At 60.3% G+C, this 18,518-nt stretch overlaps 1 protein-coding gene across 1 annotated transcript; it reads left to right on the forward strand.

Annotated features, from left to right (window-relative positions):
- Positions 1 to 1,988: 1,988 nt before the first annotated feature.
- Positions 1,989 to 18,352, forward strand: SAMD14 (sterile alpha motif domain containing 14). The gene is made up of 10 exons (XM_060646356.3): positions 1,989 to 2,347; positions 6,141 to 6,195; positions 12,004 to 12,170; positions 12,563 to 12,851; positions 13,636 to 13,723; positions 13,823 to 13,897; positions 14,003 to 14,162; positions 15,396 to 15,515; positions 15,601 to 15,756; positions 16,586 to 18,352. The coding sequence occupies exons 2-10, from the start codon at positions 6,153 to 6,155 to the stop codon at positions 16,739 to 16,741; spliced, it is 1,254 nt and encodes a 417-aa protein (XP_060502339.1). The 5' UTR covers positions 1,989 to 2,347; positions 6,141 to 6,152; the 3' UTR covers positions 16,742 to 18,352.
- The last annotated feature ends 166 nt before the right edge of the window (positions 18,353 to 18,518 follow it).

Raw genomic sequence — 18,518 nt, forward strand, 5'->3', positions numbered from 1 at the left:
ATGTGAGGCTTGTTACCACGGCCCTGCTCTATCGCCTGCTTGAGCAGGATGCCACAACCCCAACACTTGCCATAGTGGAGGGAAATCAAACGAAGGGCGTTTTCTGAACTCCCAGAAGCTTAAGCATCACTAGAAACAGGGCTCCTTCCAGGTCCTATGGCCTAGCAGACACCCTCTCCCACAGAACCTGCACCCCTCAACACTGGTGTTCCACACCCATGATGTCCCCACTCCCTTACAGGGCCTATGTAATCAGCCCCGCACTCCACCCTATCACCCAGACTTCACCAGATGCCTGAAAATCATGTCCTCTTGAAAGATCCCAGACTCAGCCCTGTAGGGTGTCACCCAGAGTCTCCAGCCCCCTCCTCCGCTCCCCACAGTCTAGCCAACACTCCATGCCTGCCAGCAGATTCCAAAGACAGACCCAGAGATCCCTAAAATGCCCACAGATTTCCTAGGACAACTTCAGCCTTAAGGCTTATTAATTCTGTCCTCACCCACAACCCTCAGGCCATCGGAGCTCAACATGCCATTTCCCACAGCCCCTCAGAGACCTGTGACTACAGATACTCCAGCCCGCCATTGGAGAACTCTATCCCTACAGGCTGCACAGTTCCCCCTTGAGCTCCGGACCCCCTATTTGCTCTGGAAGAGGCCACTTTCATTCTTCAAAGTCTCTGTTTCCCTCCTCTTAAAACGGGGGTAATAGAAACAACTACCTCATGGGTTTATTGTAAGGGTGACATTAACTATCAGGGAAAAACGTGCTTATTACAGCGCCCGGCTCCTACGCCATCACAGTATGGTAGCTAGCTGTTGACTATTACGTTATTTCCCCCCCGGGGCTGGCCTGCCACCAACTCCAGCTCACTGCTCCAAGTGTGATCTCATCCCTGCCCCCACCCCCCACCCCTGACTCCAGGACTCGAACCTCAAGCCAGGCCTCCTTCTCCTTCAGTGGCCAGTGGTCCCCCAAATCTGGCCAATTTCTTTCATTCTCTATCCCGAACAGTTCTCAGCTTGACCTGTGATCTTCAGGCCTCCTGCCCTCACCTCTCGGCCTCACCAGGGCTCTCCCTGCCTCCAGCTGGCTTCTCCAATCCGCTCTGCACAGGGGAGCCAAAGGGTGCTTCCTAAAAGGCAAATCTGAGCCCCTCATTCCTCTGTTACTGCCCCCCCCCCATGGCTCCCCGTTTAAACTTCAAGCACTCCCTCTGCACCTTTGCAGCCTCACTCCTCTTCCTTTTTTAGCCCGCCACCCCCTAGCCCCACTAGCACTCCTACCCTGTGCTGCCCGGCAGGGGTAGCCAACACAACACCTCCACCTGGAAGCCTGCCGGATCGCCACCACCTCCACCCTCACCCACCCCCGGGCCTGGCCTGCGTCCTCCAGTGCGCACTCGCGGCGCTGAAGTGTCCTCTATGAACCGGGGCTCACGGCACCCGGGCTCGTCTGTCCCCCTGACAACGCCGCGAGCCCCGACGGGCCGGGGCCCTGGTGGTTCCGTTCCCTTGGCGCCCAAAGTTGCTCGGTGGACGTCGGTTGAATGGATGAATCGGGAGCCCTCACAGACCTCGCCGAGGAGGCGGAAGCCCCGTGGGTCTAGAGGCGGGGCCGCTCTCCCACCCGCCCCCCCCCTCCCCGCCGGACTTCCGAGGCCCCACGAGTAGCTGCAACTCGGAATCCCCTCGCCCGACCACCGCGCGGGGCCTCCGCCTCCCTCCCGTCCTGCCGCCTCCGCCCCCTCTCGCTCCCTCCCTCCCTCCCTCCTGCTCTTTGTCTCCGGGCGCCCGCCTCCCCGCCACACGCCCCCCGCACCGCCCCTTCCCGGGAGACCCCCGCGGACCCCCGCGGACGCGACGCGACGCGTGTCGGCCTGCCCGGCGGGGGGCCTGCATCCGGCGGGGCCCGGCGGGCGGCGGGGCGGGGAGGTGGTTCCCTCCGTCCCTCCCTTCTCTCTCTCTCTCTCTCTCTCTCTCTCGCTCTCTCTCGCTCTCTCTCTCTCACACACACACACACGCACACACACACGCGCGCACACACGCGCACACGCATACACGCGCGCGCGCACGGAGCATCCTCCCGTCAGGGCTCTGGTCCAGCCCCGCCCGCGCCTCCCGCTCCCCGCAAACCCTCTCCTCGTCTCCCGCTCCCCCCATCGCCTCCGGCTCCGGGACTCTCCGCGCCCGCCCCTCTCCCGGGATGGAGCGGCTCGAGCCCGCCCGCAGCCCCCCGCGGCCGGGGTGACGGTCCCCCGCCCCTCCCCGCCTGGCCCGCGCCCGGAGGACCATGGGCCCGAGGGGCTCCCGCGGCGCCGGACGCTGAAGATGACTGATGCTGGAGGTGAGGACCACGACGCGGACCGGGAAGCAGAGCGGGGGTCACTGGGGATCGCGGCGGGACCCCGAGTGGGGTCGGATAGGGCCTTTCTTCCCCGGCCCTGGGGGGCCGCGCGGAGCTGGGGTGCTGGGGCTGTCGGGGGGGAGGGGGCGGAGATGGGATTTGTGTCCCTAATCCTCTCCCTCCCGGAGAAATTAATTTTAAAAAACTGGTGGGGGGGGGGAGGGGGAGAGGGCTTAACTCCTTCCTGCTCGGCGCGGAGTGGGACGGCTGGACCGGAGAGAAACTAGCCGCCCGGCCCCGACCGGGAGTGCGGTAGGTGCCCTGGCCTCCGCGGTGCTGGGAGCGCGCTCCGACTCGCCCGCCGCCGCAGCCGGGGCCTAGGGGAGGGGGCGCCGCTTTCTCCGGCTCCCCATTGCCCGCACCCCCACCTCCAACCTCCCCTCCCGGCCTTTCCTTCCCAGCCGTTCCCAGTCGCACTTCTGCCTTAGTCTTTCTCCTCTTCCCGGGCCCCTTTCCCGCTGGGGCCCGCCCCTCTCCCGACAGCCACCCCTTGGGTCTCTCCTTGCAGCCCTTCCTGGGGCCTCACTCCCGGCCCAGGGAGCCCGTCTCCACCACTGCTTCCCCGGCCCCACTCCTCTCTTCCCAGCTCTTTCTTCCTCCGCTCTGCAGCTCTGTGGACTGACTCTCCATCAACCTGTCTGCCCCTGTTCCTACTTCCCACTTCCCTCCTGGGCTCGTGCCCCTTTCTCTTTCTCCTTCCCGGGCTCCCAGAAAGCCTCCCTTACTCCCAGAGAAGAGTCAAAGGTCATGGGTGCTGCTCCCCTGGGAACTGGAAGCTTTGGGAAGAAGGAGTGGCCTCGTAGCACCAGTCCCCAGCCTGTGCCCCGTTTCATTTCCACCTTGTGGCAGTTGCTGGTTGAAATTGCGCATATGAGTGTGTGTGTGTGTGTGTGTGTGTGTGTGTGTAGGAGTGTGAAGGGGGGGTGGTTTTCCAAAGCTCAGTTCTGGTGAGAGGGGTCTGGTGACCTCTTGGATGGCCTGCTTCCCAGAGTTCCCCACGGGTCGCCCCATACACACCCCAGGGAGTTAGTTGTTGAGGGGAGGGAAGGAAAGCCGTTTGTGCTGAATCAGGATGGACGAGGCACAGGGTGAACTGGAAGGCCCGGCCTACCCCAGAGGGTGCCTGAAAGAGGGCTCCATCCACAAGAGGGTCTCCACCCAGGACTGGGACTTGGCGTGCAGAACACGGGTCATCTCCATTCTCAGCTCGTCTAAGAGAAGAGGCACCGCTGCTGACCTCAGAGGGCCTCCATTCTGATGGGAGAGGCAGTTCTTCTCTTCAGAGAGTCCCTAATGGGATGGGGAATACCCTCCCCTCTCCTCAGGGAGCTCCCATCTGATGCAGGGGAGCCATGACCTATTTAGGGAATCAGTGAAGTATGAAAAATCCCCCATTTCCCAGTGGTTGGGGAAGGGCGGATTTAGAAATTATGTGGACAAATGGGAGGAAGGAGGGCTGTCTAAGACAGCTTTCTGAAGGAGGGGTCGGCCGGGTCTTGGGCAGATGAGGCTTTGTGATTGAATGAGGGAATTGTGCTCATTCTTAGGGGCAGCCTTGCTTCCAAGACGGCCCTTCAGGCAGGAAGAGAGGTTCTAGAATTTCTTTGCTATTGGCACCCAGAGGTCAAGAATGGCACGAGAGTTCTTGGAGGACCCCTTCTCATACCTCACTTCCTGCTTTCAGCCCTAAGCAGGGGAGCTAGGGGTGGAGGTGGTTTAGAAGTTTCTCCCATCCTAGACAGTGTGGACCAGCTTCCCTTCCACGACGTCTCTCCCTTCTTCCAGCAGGGGCCTTTCCTCAATCGCACCCTCCCAAACTGCAAATCGTCACCCAGGATGGGGCTGAGGAGCAGGAGACAGGTTGAGGTTGAATTCTGCCTCTTATCCCCTGCATCTGAGTTTTGCCGTGTGTATAGTGGGGATACTAAGAATCTCAAGCCTGGACAGCTCCCAGCGAGATGGTGTCTATGTAGTAACAGAAGAGGAAAGTTGGAAAAGACTCCAGCAAGCATGAGGCCAAGCTTCCCCATACCTGTCAAATGCATTTCTAGCCCAATGCCCTGCACTGCTCACGGGACCTGAGTGTCAGCAGTAACTGGAGATCGTTTTCCAGCCCTGCAGTGTGCCCCTGCCCCTGAGCGTCCTCTCTCTCTCACCCTGTCTGTATTCCCCTTCCCCTCTAACACCCAGGCCTTGGTTTAGGGCTGCTGCTATCCTGCGTCTGCTCAGGAGCCTGCCCACATAGTTTCAGATGCATTGTACATCCTGCTTCCCCACCTGCCTCCCTTCTTGCTTCCCCCACCCCCCACAAAGCAAAACAAAACCAAACCCCTACCCATCACACTTCCTCCCGGAACATACTTGATGTATCACAGAGATTTGGCTGTCCACTGTTCTGCTGTGAGTACTCCCCATACCCTTCTGCATCTGTGAGTCTGTCTGGAACTGTGAGAACTGTGAGTTTGTCAAGAACAGTGGCCCTGCTGATGGTGCCAGCTTCCTGAACAGCTCATGTTCAGGAAGGCAGGTGGTGAGCACACCAGGGGTGGGGGACGGGGGGTGAAGTAGGACTGGGTGATAGATGGGAAGACAGATGGATGGATAGTATGAACTAATGGGTGCAGAGACAGTATGAGCAAATGGATGCAGGGATGGATGGATGGATGGATGGATGGATGAATGGATGGATGATGGATGGATGAATGGATGGATGGATGGTGGATGGATGAATGGATGGATGGATGGTGGATGGGTGAATGAATGAGTGGATAGATGGTGGATGGGCGAATGAATGGATGGATGGTGGATGGGTGAATGAATGGATGGTTGGTGCATGGCTGGATGAATGGATGGATGGATGGTGGATGGGCGAATGAATGGTTGGATGGTGGATGGGCGAATGAATGGTTGGATGGTGGATGGGCGAATGAATGGATGCTTGGTGGATGGGTGAATGGATGGATGGTGGATGGGTGAGTGAATGGATGGATGGTGGATGGGCAAATGAATGGATGGATGGATGGATAGATGGATGGATGGGTGAGTGAATGGTTGGTTGGTGGATGGATGAATGAATGGTTGGATAGTGGATAGGTGAGTGAACGGTTGGATGGATGGGCAAGTAGATAGATGGCTATGTAGGTGGGCAGGTGGATGGATGGATGGATGGATGGATGGATGGAAGAACCTGGGTTCTGCTCCTGATTTTGCCATTGGCTTGCCATGTGACCTTAAATTAACAGTGACCTTAACAGTCACTCTCCCCTCTGTTTCTTTATTTGTAAAACGAGAGGATTAGGTTTAATAATCCCCAAGATTTCTCCCAGATTTGATGTTGGACAATTTATGACGATCAAAAGTTTTTAGGGAATGGTGATGATAGAAAAGCCCAGCACAGTGAAGGGGGGCAGTTCAGTGAGCCGTGTGAAGGCACGCAGCAAATCAGCGTGGCCACAAACCATAGGACTCAGCCTGTGTCTACACCCCGGATTTGCTCCTGCCCCTATCCACTCTTCTATTTCTGCCTCCTGCCTTAGCTCTCACAGTCCAGAGTATGGTTCAGGCGACTTCTTTTCCAAGGAGCTGGAGGAAGAGTTCTAAGGGAAGGTGAGGGGCCATAAGACCAGGAGCAGGTAGCCAGCGGCAGCTCCCTGGTCTCCACCAACCTGAACCTCTTATCCATAGTCATTTTTTTTCCTCTCTCTCTCTCTCTCTCCCACCCGATCCTCCCCAGCTTCCTTGAGTCATGGCTTCTTCAAAGCTACGAGAACCTGCGGACGAGGTTTTTGGTAAGTTCTGTTTGCTCTAACTCTATCCAAGGCCATCAGCATTGGGGGGATTCCCTCTGGGACTTCAGTGTGTGTCAGTGTGTGTGTGTGTGTGTGTGTGTGTGAGCGCGCGTGCGCTTTGTGGCCTTTCAACCTGGGTCTTTGTCATTACTATCTATGCCAATTACAACAATAAGGGTCTTCATTTATCAAGTACTGTCTCATGCCAGGTACTAGGCTAACACCCCAGTCTCCCATGCACTATATCATTTACTCCCCACAGTCATGCTAAGAGGTGTGCCCTTTGTCCAGACAAGGTGCCGAGAGCACAGAGTGCTGCAGTGACTTGCTTTAAAGATCACATGGCAGGTTAGTGGCAGAGCTGAGACTAGAACTCCAGACCGCCTGACTCCCTGCTCTCAGTCACCGGGCCGTGTCCCCGTGTCCCCAGCACAGGTGATACACGTTACCTCCACATCGCATAGTGAGGGACCTTAGCCTGCAGGATGTGCGTGGAAATCAAATGCATAGGACATAGAGCCTCTGTACCCCCAGGCTGGCCCCCTCTTTACACACTGGGGTGCATGCGCGCACCTGCTCCTTCCATCATTTACCCCCTGCAGTCTTTCTATTGTGTGATATGGGGAGAGACCACCCTGACAGGGCCGAGTCCCCAGCATGCACTGGGGTGGAAAGGCTGTTTCCTTGCTGGATTTGGTGGAGGAGTCAGGGAGCAGGGAAGGTGAAGGAACATGGAGGGAGAGGTGGAGACAGAAGCGGTTGCCTGAAGCCGATGGCAGGTGTGGAGCCCAGGACACTCACATTTGTGTGCACAAGCCTCAAGGGGCTCCCGGCTTCTCCTCCCCTGCCTTCTCATCTCTACCTGCCCTCCCCTCCTCTCCCCGCCCTCTCCTGCTCACCCGGTTCTCCCCTGTGTGGCCACATGCCCTGGCAATGCCAGGAACTCCTGCCTCCTGGTTCCTGGGAAACTGCTTTCCTGGCCTCCCTGGGGCCCGTGGAATGAAGGGTTTGCCTCCTGGACTCCTCCAGCCTCCAGCTGCCTCTGGGCCTCAGACTCTTGGGTCTCACCATCTGCACCCAGGCCTGGCCTGACAGAAGTGAGCGCCCCCTTACCTCGGCTTCTGGGCCTCCCAACACCCCCTAACCCCAACTCTGCCTGTTTTCCTGCTCCCAGACCTGCTGAGGTAGCTGGCTGCCTTGCCTGCTTCCTGATTCGAAAGGCAATTAAATATTCATGACTCCCCAGTGCCCAGGGCTGGGCTAACTCCCTGCTGGGGAGAGAAAGAGAGAGACAGAGAGACAGACACAGAGATGGAGGGAAGCCAGGGAGCCAGGTAGAACAGGGACCAGAGGAGAGACAGGCCCCACCTTGTCTCAAAAACACTTAAGCCCCCCTAGAAGTTCCTTTGCTCCCTCGACCCTCCGACCCTCCGAGGTAAGCTGCCTGCAGTCCTGATGTGGCCCAGAGTCAGGAGCAAAGGGCCCTTCTCCCTGGGCCAGGGCAGCTGGGCACCAGCTGTCCAGGCGTCCCAGAACAGCGAGAGCACTAGTCTGGGAGCCAGGAGGCCTGGATGCTGTCCTGAACTCCCCCTGCACCTTTGGCCAAACCTTGCCTGTCTGAGCCTCAGTTTCCCCACCTATAAAATGAGAGGTTGGACTCACAAGGTGCTCCCATCTCCGCCTCAGGGGAGGTAGAGCGGGCTGAGTACTTACACACTGAGCCTCCGGAGCCAGACTGCCTGTAACCTTGGCCCCTCTCTTCGGCAGCCGTGGGCCTTCAGGCAAATTAAGGCTGCCCTGGGGATTCCCGGAGTCTCTTCCTCCTAGGGTTGTGGGGAGTTTAAATGAGCTAGTGATCGGAAAGCACTTAGAACCGGTGCCTGGCACAGCGAGAGCCCCGTGAGTGGTAGCCAGTCTTATTCTGTGGTTCAGTCCTTGCTGCTTGCAGATAACGCTTGGAGAGTCTGTGTCAGGGATCAGGGGGCAGAGGGCTCCCTCTGGAAAACCCCAGAAGCGAAGCAGGGGCAGCTAAGGAACTAGGGGCGCAGCGTCAAGGCTGGGGTCCCAAATAGCAGTCCTCTGGCAGGACCTCTCCCCTCGCCAAGCCTCCGCCACTGCGTCTGGACAACTGTGACCGTCCCCGTGGGTCCACCCTCCCCGGTGTCCGGGCCGGTCCCCTCTCCTTGCGGCCTCCACTGGCCCACACCATCCCTTCTCCTTGGAAAGTTCTTCCCTGTTCTCTCTACCACCTTAGCTCTTCACTGTCTCCCAGACCTCAGCCCGGCTACCTAACCTATAGCCCCCAGCCCCTGCCTTCGTCCCTTCCGCAAATACCACTGGGCCCCTATCATGTGCCAGGCTCTGTTCCAGGCCGCAGGGAGACAGCACCGAACAAGCCAGACAAGGTCACTGCCCTCGAGGAGCTTGCGTTCTAGTGCGGGGGCAAGCGGGGGACCCACACGGAAGCACCCACACGACGAGACGAGACAAGAAACGTGTCATGGGGCAGAGCGCTCCGCAGAGGACTTAAGTGTGGAGCGTGCACGTCACCACCTTCGCGTGTCTTGAGCCCGTCTCTGCCCGGCTCTGCGCTGGTCCCCAAAGGGTGACTTAGCTTGAATACAGCAAACACCGACTGACCACCTCCTCTCTGCCGGGCCCCGCGCCAGCTCTCACGGAACACGGCGGACGGCGCAGGGCTCGACCCTCTGTCGCGCGCGGACTGGCACGGGACGGTCACTTCCGACCAGACCGTAGGGCCAGGCCTGCAGAGGGGCAGCGGTCCTGCGGGGCCGGCGGGATGATGGATTTGAGTTGACAGCCGGACAAAGGAGGGGTGGGGCAGAGGAGGGCTGCAGGAGCGGCCCAGGCAGAGGCAGGTGGAGACAGGGACCCAGGTGCGGCCGGCAGGTTAGTACCGCTCCCGCCAAGGCCACCCACAGCTCGTGCTCTCTGAGCCCTTAGCCACGGGCATTCTGGCACAGCTTTATATAGTGATCTGATTTAACGCTCACACAACCCCGCGAGGAACATACTCCTGCCATGACCCCGTCTTGCTGACGCGGAAGCCAATATCTAAATGTAAGTGACTTGTCCAGAGTCACCCAGCCAGCAAATGGCACAATTGGATTCAGCCCCGGCCAGCCGGCTCTTAACCATGGTCCCTATAAGAGCCCGCCGTGCAGAGGAAATGTGGGAAACACAGAAAGGGGGAGCTGGGACCCCTCCGGCCTTGCCTGGAGGGCTGAGGGGCATGGGCTTTATGTTGTTGGCTTTGGAGCCCTCTCCCCTCCCCTGCCCCGCCCTGGGTTTCAAAAGCAAGCAATTATGGGACACAGTCAGAAATGCGCTTTAGAAAGTTTCTTCTGGCTCGTGACAAGTGGGGAGGGAGGCGGACCGTTGGCAGGGAGCTCAGGATGGAAGGACGCTGAGGCCGTGCTCAGCTGGCTGGGTCTTCGGGGAAGTGGCTGGTGAAGGCCTGAGCTCAGGCGGTTCAGTCCCAAGGGAGAGAAGAGACCGGGTTGCAGAGGTGTGAAGGCAGATGGACAGAACCACAGCTTTTCCATTAGAATATTTACCAAGACCCTACTATGCGCCGGCATCCATCCTGAGTTAGAGCAGTGAAAAAAAGAGGAACGTCAGCCCTCATGGAGCTGGCATTCTAATGACTGGAGAGACCATAAACTAAGCAAAATACACAGCATGCCAGAGAATGATACATGATATAGGGAAAAACAGAGATTGGGGTTCTGGGGCGGGGGCGGGGGGGAATTATAAGTTGAGTGGTCAGTCAAGTCCTCGGTGACAGAAAGCATTTAAAGCAAAGACCTGAAGGAGGTGAAGGAGAGAACCACGCAGAAACCCGTGGCGAGAGCCTTGCAGGAAAGGGAAAGAGGAAGTGCAAAGGCCCTGAGGTGCAGGCGAGGCTTGTGTGAGGAAGAGCCAGGAGGCTGGGATGGCCAGGAGTGGAGGGAGCACGAGGGGGAGAAGGAGAAGCTCAGAGAGGTAAGGGGAGCACTGACTGAGTCCGGAAAAGCCACTGGGACGACTTGGCGCTTACTCTGTGCGAGGTGGAAGTCCCCAGAGGGTTCTGAGCAGAGCAGTGACAAGGGCTGACATGTTCTATCAGGATCACTCTGGCCACCGCTGTGTTGAAAATAGACCGTAAATGGGAAAGGGAGGACAAGGGAAGATCAGCTTGGAGGCTTTTGCGATAATTGAGGCAGGAGGTGATAGTGACCTAGACCAGGGAGGCTGTGTGTCCCCCTCTCCTCCCTGCCTTCCCATCCTCTCCCTGCCTCACCTCTTCCCCTTTCTTCCTCTGCTGTCCCTCCCCTTTCTCTCCGTGTGTATGCCAGGCTCCACTCCTATTCCCCTGGATTATTTTGAACCTAATCCAAAACATTGCATCGTTTCACCATAAATATTTCAGTGTGTCTAGAGGTATGTCGAAAGTGGAGCTAACAGCCGAGGGCAAAGGGTAGCTTGGGGCTGAGTTGGGGGGCTGGGTGGATGACGGGGCCTTCTGCTGAGCCGAGGAGCAAAAGGGAAGCCGGTTTGAGGCAAGGCGGTGGGTTCATTTGGGTGGATTCCTTGAGGAGCCTGGGTGCCTTTGACGTGGCAAGTCCCCTGGCCGGCGCCGAGGCGCCCCGGGCTTTGGGGGTGAACCAGGAGGTGGTAGTTAAGTCAGGCCAGCAACTGGGGTGGCTTAGGGGGTGTCTGCAGACAGGACAAAGAGGAGCAGGGAAGGCAGGGCAGGCATGAGTGATGGGATGGGGGACCCTGAGATCGTGGGGAGGGGGGGGGAGGGAAGGGAAGAAAAGGTCTTAACCCATCCTGAGGTCTGGGAAGGACATCTCCTGCCCGGAGACCCCAGTGCCGAGCCTGGAGATGCTGCGGAGCCGGGGCTTCGTTCCCAGGTGGAACAGATGAGAAGGAAAACGAGGAGCAGTTGGGATTTTGCATGATCCGCTGGGTTTGCCTCGTCTTCCTCCACGTCTTCATCCGGGACCCAGCCCGGCACCGCCGCCCCCAGGATGGTGGAGACAGGCCTCCCGGGGCCTGGGTTTCCCCCTGACGCCGCTGCTATGTCCCGGCTCAGCTGCGAGCCTTCTCGGCAGTGCTGTGTCTGAGCGCCAACCCCAGGCGTGGCCCAGCGAGCCCGTCTCTGGAGCCAGATGAGTCAGGCTCGGATCCCGGACCACTGCCAGCTGGTGGCTGCCCTCAAGAACTTGACCTCCCTGAGCCTCAGTTTGCAAGGCTGTATGACGCGCGTAATAGTTGTCCCTCGCTCACTGGGGTGTTTTGAGCGGACGGGGCGAGGTGTGAACCTTCTGGCACGTCGTTGGGGCTTCTTAAAGGGGAGCTGTTATTACCATGATCTGTCCGGCCTCATCCCCAGCCCTCCTCTCCACAGAGCGACCCCGCAAGTGCCCCGGAGGTGCTCCCGCCGTGCGGAGAGCAGGTTGCCAAACCTCCTCTCTTGTAAACTCCCACCCAGACCTTAGACCACTTTGGTGCTTCCTCCCCTGACCCATCCAGACAGGACGCTCCTGTCCTCCTCGGTGTCCGTGAGCGTTTGCCCCACACGGCCGCATTCAGGTGCTGACGCGTCTGGCTTGCCCGGCGACCGTCTGGGACCCTGTTCTCCGTCTCATTCGTACTCCCGGGGCCCAGCACTCACAAACAGTGGTTGAATGTCTGGGGTGTGAGTGCAGGCGGCTGCCTGAGGTGGGTGGGCCTCTGGGCTTGCTGTCCTCACGTGTCTGGTCTGTGTCCCCCCCCCCCCACCCCCCACCTGGTTCACAGACCTGGACTTGGCTGTGCCAGAGACCGTCAGACTGGACAGCAGTTTACATAAGGCCCGAGCCCAGCTACTGGCCAAGGGCCGGAGACACCGACCTTCCCGCTCCAGGCTTCGGGACAGTGCCAGCTCTGCAGAGGATGGCGAAGGCTCCGATGGGCCCGGAGGCAAGGTCGGGGCAGCCCACCCAATCACACGTACCCTACCCACCCCCCTCTGGCCCGCCCCGCCCCCCCATCCCTCCAAACCCCTTTCCAGGGAAACCCCACTCCCAGACTTCTGACGTAGTAGCACCAACATTCACATCTGGCTCACGTCAAATTTTACGCAAGGTGTGATCATTCCCACCACGCGTGTGAGGGAACTGAGGCTCTGAGAGGTTCAGTAACAAATGCACGCAGGAAGTGAGGAGGGCGGGATTCAACCCCAGCCCATCTCCCACATCTCACGGCCCAGCCAGCCCCTTCAGGGGGCCCCCTCGCAGTTTGCGGGGTGAAACCAATTCCCAGCCCCTCGGGGAAGAGGCGGGGAGGGTTGGCAGTGAGCGGCTGCCCCCTCCCCCAGGTGACGGACGGCTGCGGGAGCCCCCTGCACCGGCTGCGCTCGCCTCTGCACTCGGGCCCGGGGTCCCCGGCGGGGGGCTCTTTCTGCCTGGAGCCTCCGGGGTTGCGGCGCAGCCTGGACGAAGACGAGCCGCCGCCCTCGCCGCTCACACGCTACCGGCCCCTGCACAACGCCACCTCGCACGAGGGCCTGGCCGCCGCCTCCTGCTCGCCGCCGCGCTCCGCGCCCTCCTCGGACAGCTCGCCCAGCTTCGTGCGCCGCCACCCGCGCGCGGAGCCGCACAGCGAAGGTGAGCGGTGGCCGGTGGCGGCGCCCCCTGCTGGCGGGCGCCGGGACTCCAGCGGGCGGACCAAGCAGGGCCGAGCACCTTGGCGAGGGGGGAGGAGGGAGGGGGGAGGGGGGGCGGACACATTACGGCTCACGCATTCGCTTCCTGTGTACCAGACTCTGTTGCGCACTGGGGACACACAGGTGGGGAAACAGATGCAGCCTTTTCCCTCGCGAGGCTTGCAGTTTGGGGGAGAGGCCATCTAATAATTCCTTATAGGTTAAGGGGGAAGCGATCAAATCATCTCTCAACTAAACGTGCGGGTTACAAGCTGTAATCAGCGCTATGGGAGAAACGTGCGCAGTGGCGGGGGCGACACCGAGCAGGGAGAAAGGACCCAGCGGGGAGCATCCTGTAAGGCTTCTCTGAGGGCGTGACATGGGAGCCAAGATCGGAAGGCTGGTTAGAAGTTGGTCAGGATAAAGTGAACCCTAACTAGCAGCGGCCCCTACGCGTTCGTGGGTTGCAGAAGGCTTTTTGCACATATTCCTTGAAACAGGCAGGTGTCATCACGGGTCCCGTGACATAGGTGTTATTGTAGATCAGGTGTGATCATCCCCCTGTCTGAGATAAAGGCAGCTCAGCGAGGTAGGGCGATTTGTCCTCAGTCGCACAGCTAGCGAAGGGCACCGGAGCCAAGTTACCTGATCCTAAGTCAGAAGGGTTTCCATCACCTCACCCTGGCAGCTCAAGGAGGCGGGTAAGCCACCCCACAGGCAATGTCCTTCCCTCTCCTCTCCAAAAGATGACAGCCGGGATGCCAGCCCCCCTGAGCCTGCCAGCCCCACCATCGGCCTGGATAAGAAGACTCGCCGCAAGTTCTTGGACCTGGGGTGAGTGGAGAACGGGCCAGCAGCAAAGGCTTGGGGCTGTGGGGTACAGGGTAGCACGGCGGGCCGCCCTGCCCCACTCCCCGCCTGCCCTCCCCACAGGGTCACCTTACGCAGAGCATCCACTAGCAAGAGCCGGAAGGACAAGAGCAGCAACCGCTTGTCCATGGGCAGCAGGTGAGTGGTGCCCACAGCCCCTCGGCCACGGTTTCCGCCCCTCGTTCCCTGTGGGCCCGGCCCTCGGCTCGGTGCCCCCACCCATGCAGGGTGCTCTCTCCGCAGGGAGTCAGTGGAGGGGTCCGGCAGGTCAGGGGGCTCCCCGTTCCTGCCCTTTTCCTGGTTCACAGACAGCGGCAAGGGCTCGGCGTCCTCTGGCAACACCACCTCCCCCGCCTGCTCCCCTAAACACGAGGGCTTCAGCCCGAAGAAGTCGGCTTCTCAGGTGAGCCCGTGGCCTTCCTGCCCTCGTGCCGGCCCCAGACTCAGGTGACACGAGGGCACGCTTCACCCTGGCTCGGGCTGGGATCCAGGCCTTCCTCGAGTCCATTTGTCTACCCACGGAGCCATCCGGTGACTCATTAGTTCGTCCGTTCTCATTCTCTGAGTTCATTCATTCACTTGTTCGCTCACTCACGCTCTGAGCCGTTCCTTCGTCGTTTCATTTACTGAATTCAACGCGCGTCAGTGAACACTGGGCTTCCCCTGGTGTATCCCCCGCCCCCCCGCCCAGCCTGAGGCCTCCTCCCCTCGGGCTAAGTCTCCTGCCTGGCTCGGCTCTAGCCCCACGTCCTGTCTTAGGAGCCGGGCTACCCGTGTGGTGGGGTGAGGCCTGGAGGCGACAGAGATGAGTGGGACCCAGACTAGCCAGTGCTTAGGAAGCTCGCTGCCCTCTGGGAGAAGTGACACCGGGGGACAGAAGCAACAGTCTCTGCTTATGCTCATGCTCGTGCCGCCCTCCACGGTTTGCAAGGCTCCAAGTGCATGCTTTTGCTTTGCTGTCCCAAAGCGCAGGCACGCTACCCCAGTCGAATAGATGAAAGAATAAGACGAAGAGAGAAGGACTTACCGCGTGGGTTTCTTGCCAGGCTCCAAGCCTGTTCCGTGGCTGTGCCTTATGTGCTCCCGGGGCAGAGGAGATCAGAAAGCTGGGAATTCGGGGGAGAAAGAGTTCCTTCTGACCTGGCGCTTCCTTGTTGCCTCTTTCCCTCCACGGACTCCTACCATCTCTTCCTTCCCTTGTGCTGAGCCCTGGGATAACATAGTGAACAGACAGCCCAGGGCCTCAGAGAGCTTATGGTCTCTACTCAGGCACTTAGCAGCCAGGGTGCTGGAGGCTGGGGTGGGGAGGCACAAAGGGGGACCCCTGACCTAGCCTGGGGGAATCCTGGTTGGCTGCCTGTAAGAAGTGACACCTCCTCCATGCCTGCTAACTATTCTGCCTCAGTTCTAGCCCCACGTGCTCCCAGAAGCCTTACGTCCTGATGCCTCCCGTGAGTCACCGTGTCATATGTGCCTGCCCAGCTCCTGGTTCATGCATAGGAGGCACTGGTGCCCCGTCCCCAGATTCAGCTCCATGCAGACAGGGGGCAGGGGGTTGGGAGCGCGGGGCAGGGGGGGGGGGGCTCCCTTGGGCTTGCGGGTGAGCTGTCTTCAGCACGCACCCCCCCCTGTCTAGGAATCCACCCTGAGTGATGACTCCACACCGCCCAGCAGCAGCCCCAAGATCCCCAGTGGTCCCCGGCAGGAGACCAAGTGTTCCTACCCCTACCACACGCTGTCCCAATCTTCGGATGAGGTGAGTAAGCCCTGACCTCGGAGCGTCGGGTGTTCGGGCCACAGGCCAGGTCACCCCTCCTCACTGTCCTTGGTCTCCACCCCAGTTCCTGGACGAACCTCTCCCCACTGTCCACCACTGGACCAGTCAGCAGGTGGGCCAGTGGCTGCACAGCCTCAACCTGGAGCAGTATGCCGCTGAGTTCGCCGCGCGGCAGGTGGATGGGCCCCAGCTCCTGCAGCTGGATGGAAGCAAACTGAAGGTGGGTCAGAGGAGAAGAGCCGTGATCCAGCTGGAGCCCGAGGCAACCTTCCGGGATCGGGATCCCCTCACCCTGACCTTTCCTTTCACTTCCTTCGGGGCCATTCCCTGACCTCTGACCTCTGGGCAAGGTCCATGGCCTGATCTCTGGACTCTAGCATGGGTCCCCAGTCTGCCTCGAAACTCAAGCCCAGGTCTTCAGTTTGACCTTCAAGCTCCAGCCCCAGTCTCCAGGTTGACCTTGACCTCCACGACTGTCGTACCACCTGACTCTTGATTCCGAGTCTCCTGGTGTCCTAAGAAACCAGGCGTCTCCCTGATCACCTTGACTGATTCTCAGTCTTGGAGGGTGCTGGTAGTCAGGGGAGGTCAGGGGGCGCACCTCGGATCTTTGTGCTGGGAGGTTTCTGGCCTGTTCCCCACCCTCTGTTACACTGCTTGGGGAAGGGGTGGTGAGGAGAGTCCCCAGGGAGTCTGAGTGGGGAGGGGCCTCGGCTACTTACTAGCTGTGTGACCTTGGGCACATCACCTGCTCTCTGTGGGCCCCGGGGGTGCTGGGGTCGTGCCACGGCTGAAATCCAGAGTGGCGGAACGGGGGCTGAGGATTGCCAGGGGTGGGGGCAGGGGCTAAGGGTCTGGAAAGATCCTCCACTGGCATCTTTTCCGAAGGCTCCCCTTCCGAATTCTTGCCCTGCGGGGTCTGGTCCACAGGCAAGTCTGGGGGGTGGAAGAGAGCTTACGCCTGGGGCACAGAGAACCTGGGGCTCGGGTTGGCCAGGGCTCCGGGCGGTTCTGGGGCTCGTTCCCTCACCCTTGAATTCCTCCCCCAGAGCCTGGGGCTCAGCAACTCACATGACCGGGCGCTAGTGAAGCGGAAGGTGAAGGAACTGGCAGCGGCCGCTGAGAAGGAGCGCAAGGCCCAGGAGAAGGCCGCACGGCAGCGCGAGAAACTCCGGCGCAGGGAGCAGGAGGCCAAGAAAAGCTAGGGGAGGGCAAGGGGCAGGCACCGGCACCCAGGCGCTGGCGGCCGCCGGGCTCGGTGGGCACAGGCCTCAGCGAGAAGGCGGGGCCTGGGCGCCAAGCTTGGGCTGGCCTGGCCCCACACTCTCAGGGGGGTACGTGCCCTCTCCCACCCTGTCACTCGGTCTGGACCCAGATCCCCCAGAAAGGGAGACCCCAGGAGAGGGCCCGGTGAGAAATCCAATATTAAGGACGTTTGGCACGGAGTCCCTAGGGGAGCTGGCAGGTTACGGGCAGAGGGCAGAGAGGCCAGGGCTGAACAGGTCTGGGAGCCCTGAGGCACCTGGGTCAAGTCTGACCCTCTGCCCTCAGGCCACGGCGGTGCTGGCCGGCAGTGAGCTGGGACACCTGCCTGGCCTGCCTGCCTGCCTTCTAGAGGCCCTGAGATGGGGCCTCCCTGAGGGAGGTAGGAAGCACCTCAGCAGGAGTGGGTGGCTAGAGCTGTCCCTCTCCAGCTCTCCGAGGTGGCGGTGTGCTGGGAGAGCTCCGTGCTCCCCAAGGAGGCCGGGAGGTGCTGCAGCAAGATGCACTCAGGGTAGACTCCCGGTCTACACTCCTGAACGGGAGCGCGGAGAAAGCGGCATGGTCATCCCACGCGATCTTTGCAAGGACCTTAGGGGCAGGAAGGGAGGATGAAAACCTTCCCTTCCCCTTCCCTGTCCTGTGGGTCCCAGTGGTGAGATGACAGCCATACAGATCTGTCCCTCTGGGGCCCATTCAAGGCCTGGTCTTTGACCTGCTCTCTAACACAGGGCACACGTCTGTTGCTCCCTCAGAGGACACCTGAGACCTCTCTGGGGACAGAGCAAACTTGGGAGCTGGGGGGGGGGGGGACAGGATACCCCCAACCAGTGCCTAGGTGGTACTGAACAGGTGAACCCTCACGCTAGCTGGGTAGAGAGGCACCATCTGGGAGTCCCCCCGCAATCTCTTGGAAGGGTTCATCAACTCTCCCCCATCTGCTCTGGTTCCTGTCTGGGCCTCAGTGGGTTCCAGAAACCGGCAGGCAGTGCAGGCTCTGGGTCGCTGGGCCACAAGGAAGGGTGGGGCCAGCCCCCTGGGTAGGGGCGGGATCTATCCCAGCGGCCCAGGGATGACCTCTATCTGTCCTTGGAAGGAGGGGGCTTTCAGACGATCCCCTGTCCTCAGCAGCACTGGCCGGCAGCTGGCCCAGCTTCTGGAGGATTGGCTAGTTATCAGTGGGGCGGGGGGGAGGGGGCTCTGATTAGAAGTCCGCCTCCACCTCCCCCTGCCTGGAGTGGCGGACAGGACCCAATGCATGCCAACACCCCTCATTCCTGCTCAGGGGCTCTGGCTTCAAGGCCACCCCTGCTATGGCCAGGGTCCTGTCCCTGGGACTCAGCCCTTTGGTCCTCTCTGCTGTCTGTGCTGGGAGAGGGGCTTCAGAGGAAACTGAGGTACGGGGGCACCGGCACCATCTGCACCTGTTGGAGGGGCTGGTGGGGAGGGTGGAAGGCACCCAGGCCTTTGAAGCTATCAGGAGCTATGTGGGTGCCCACCTGCATGTGAAGGGGGGGGTGGTACTCAATTTATTTCAATAAACACTTATGATGTGCCAGTGACCTTTGTCTGCCCCAGGCTGGGTCGGGAGGCTGCGCTGGGCCCTGAGTGTGGTGGGGTGTCAGCAGGCGTTGTACTGTCGGGCGTTCTGAACGGATGGCTTTGCCTGGTGCTGTGCTCGTGCAGACACTGAGTCATGCCCTGGGCCGGGTGTCCTGAGCG

Source organism: Panthera onca, chromosome E1 (genome assembly GCF_046562875.1).
Source record: "Panthera onca isolate mPanOnc1 chromosome E1, mPanOnc1 haplotype 2, whole genome shotgun sequence".
NCBI lineage: Eukaryota > Metazoa > Chordata > Mammalia > Carnivora > Felidae > Panthera > Panthera onca.

Coding starts and splice junctions, on each gene's coding strand:
- SAMD14 (XM_060646356.3), top strand. CDS start 6,153: ATGGCTTCTTCAAAGCTACGAGAACCTGCGGACGAGGTTTTTG. Junction 12,852..13,635: donor CGCGGAGCCGCACAGCGAAG/GTGAGCGGTGGC, acceptor CCTCTCCAAAAG/ATGACAGCCGGGATGCCAGC. Junction 14,163..15,395: donor CGAAGAAGTCGGCTTCTCAG/GTGAGCCCGTGG, acceptor CCCCCTGTCTAG/GAATCCACCCTGAGTGATGA.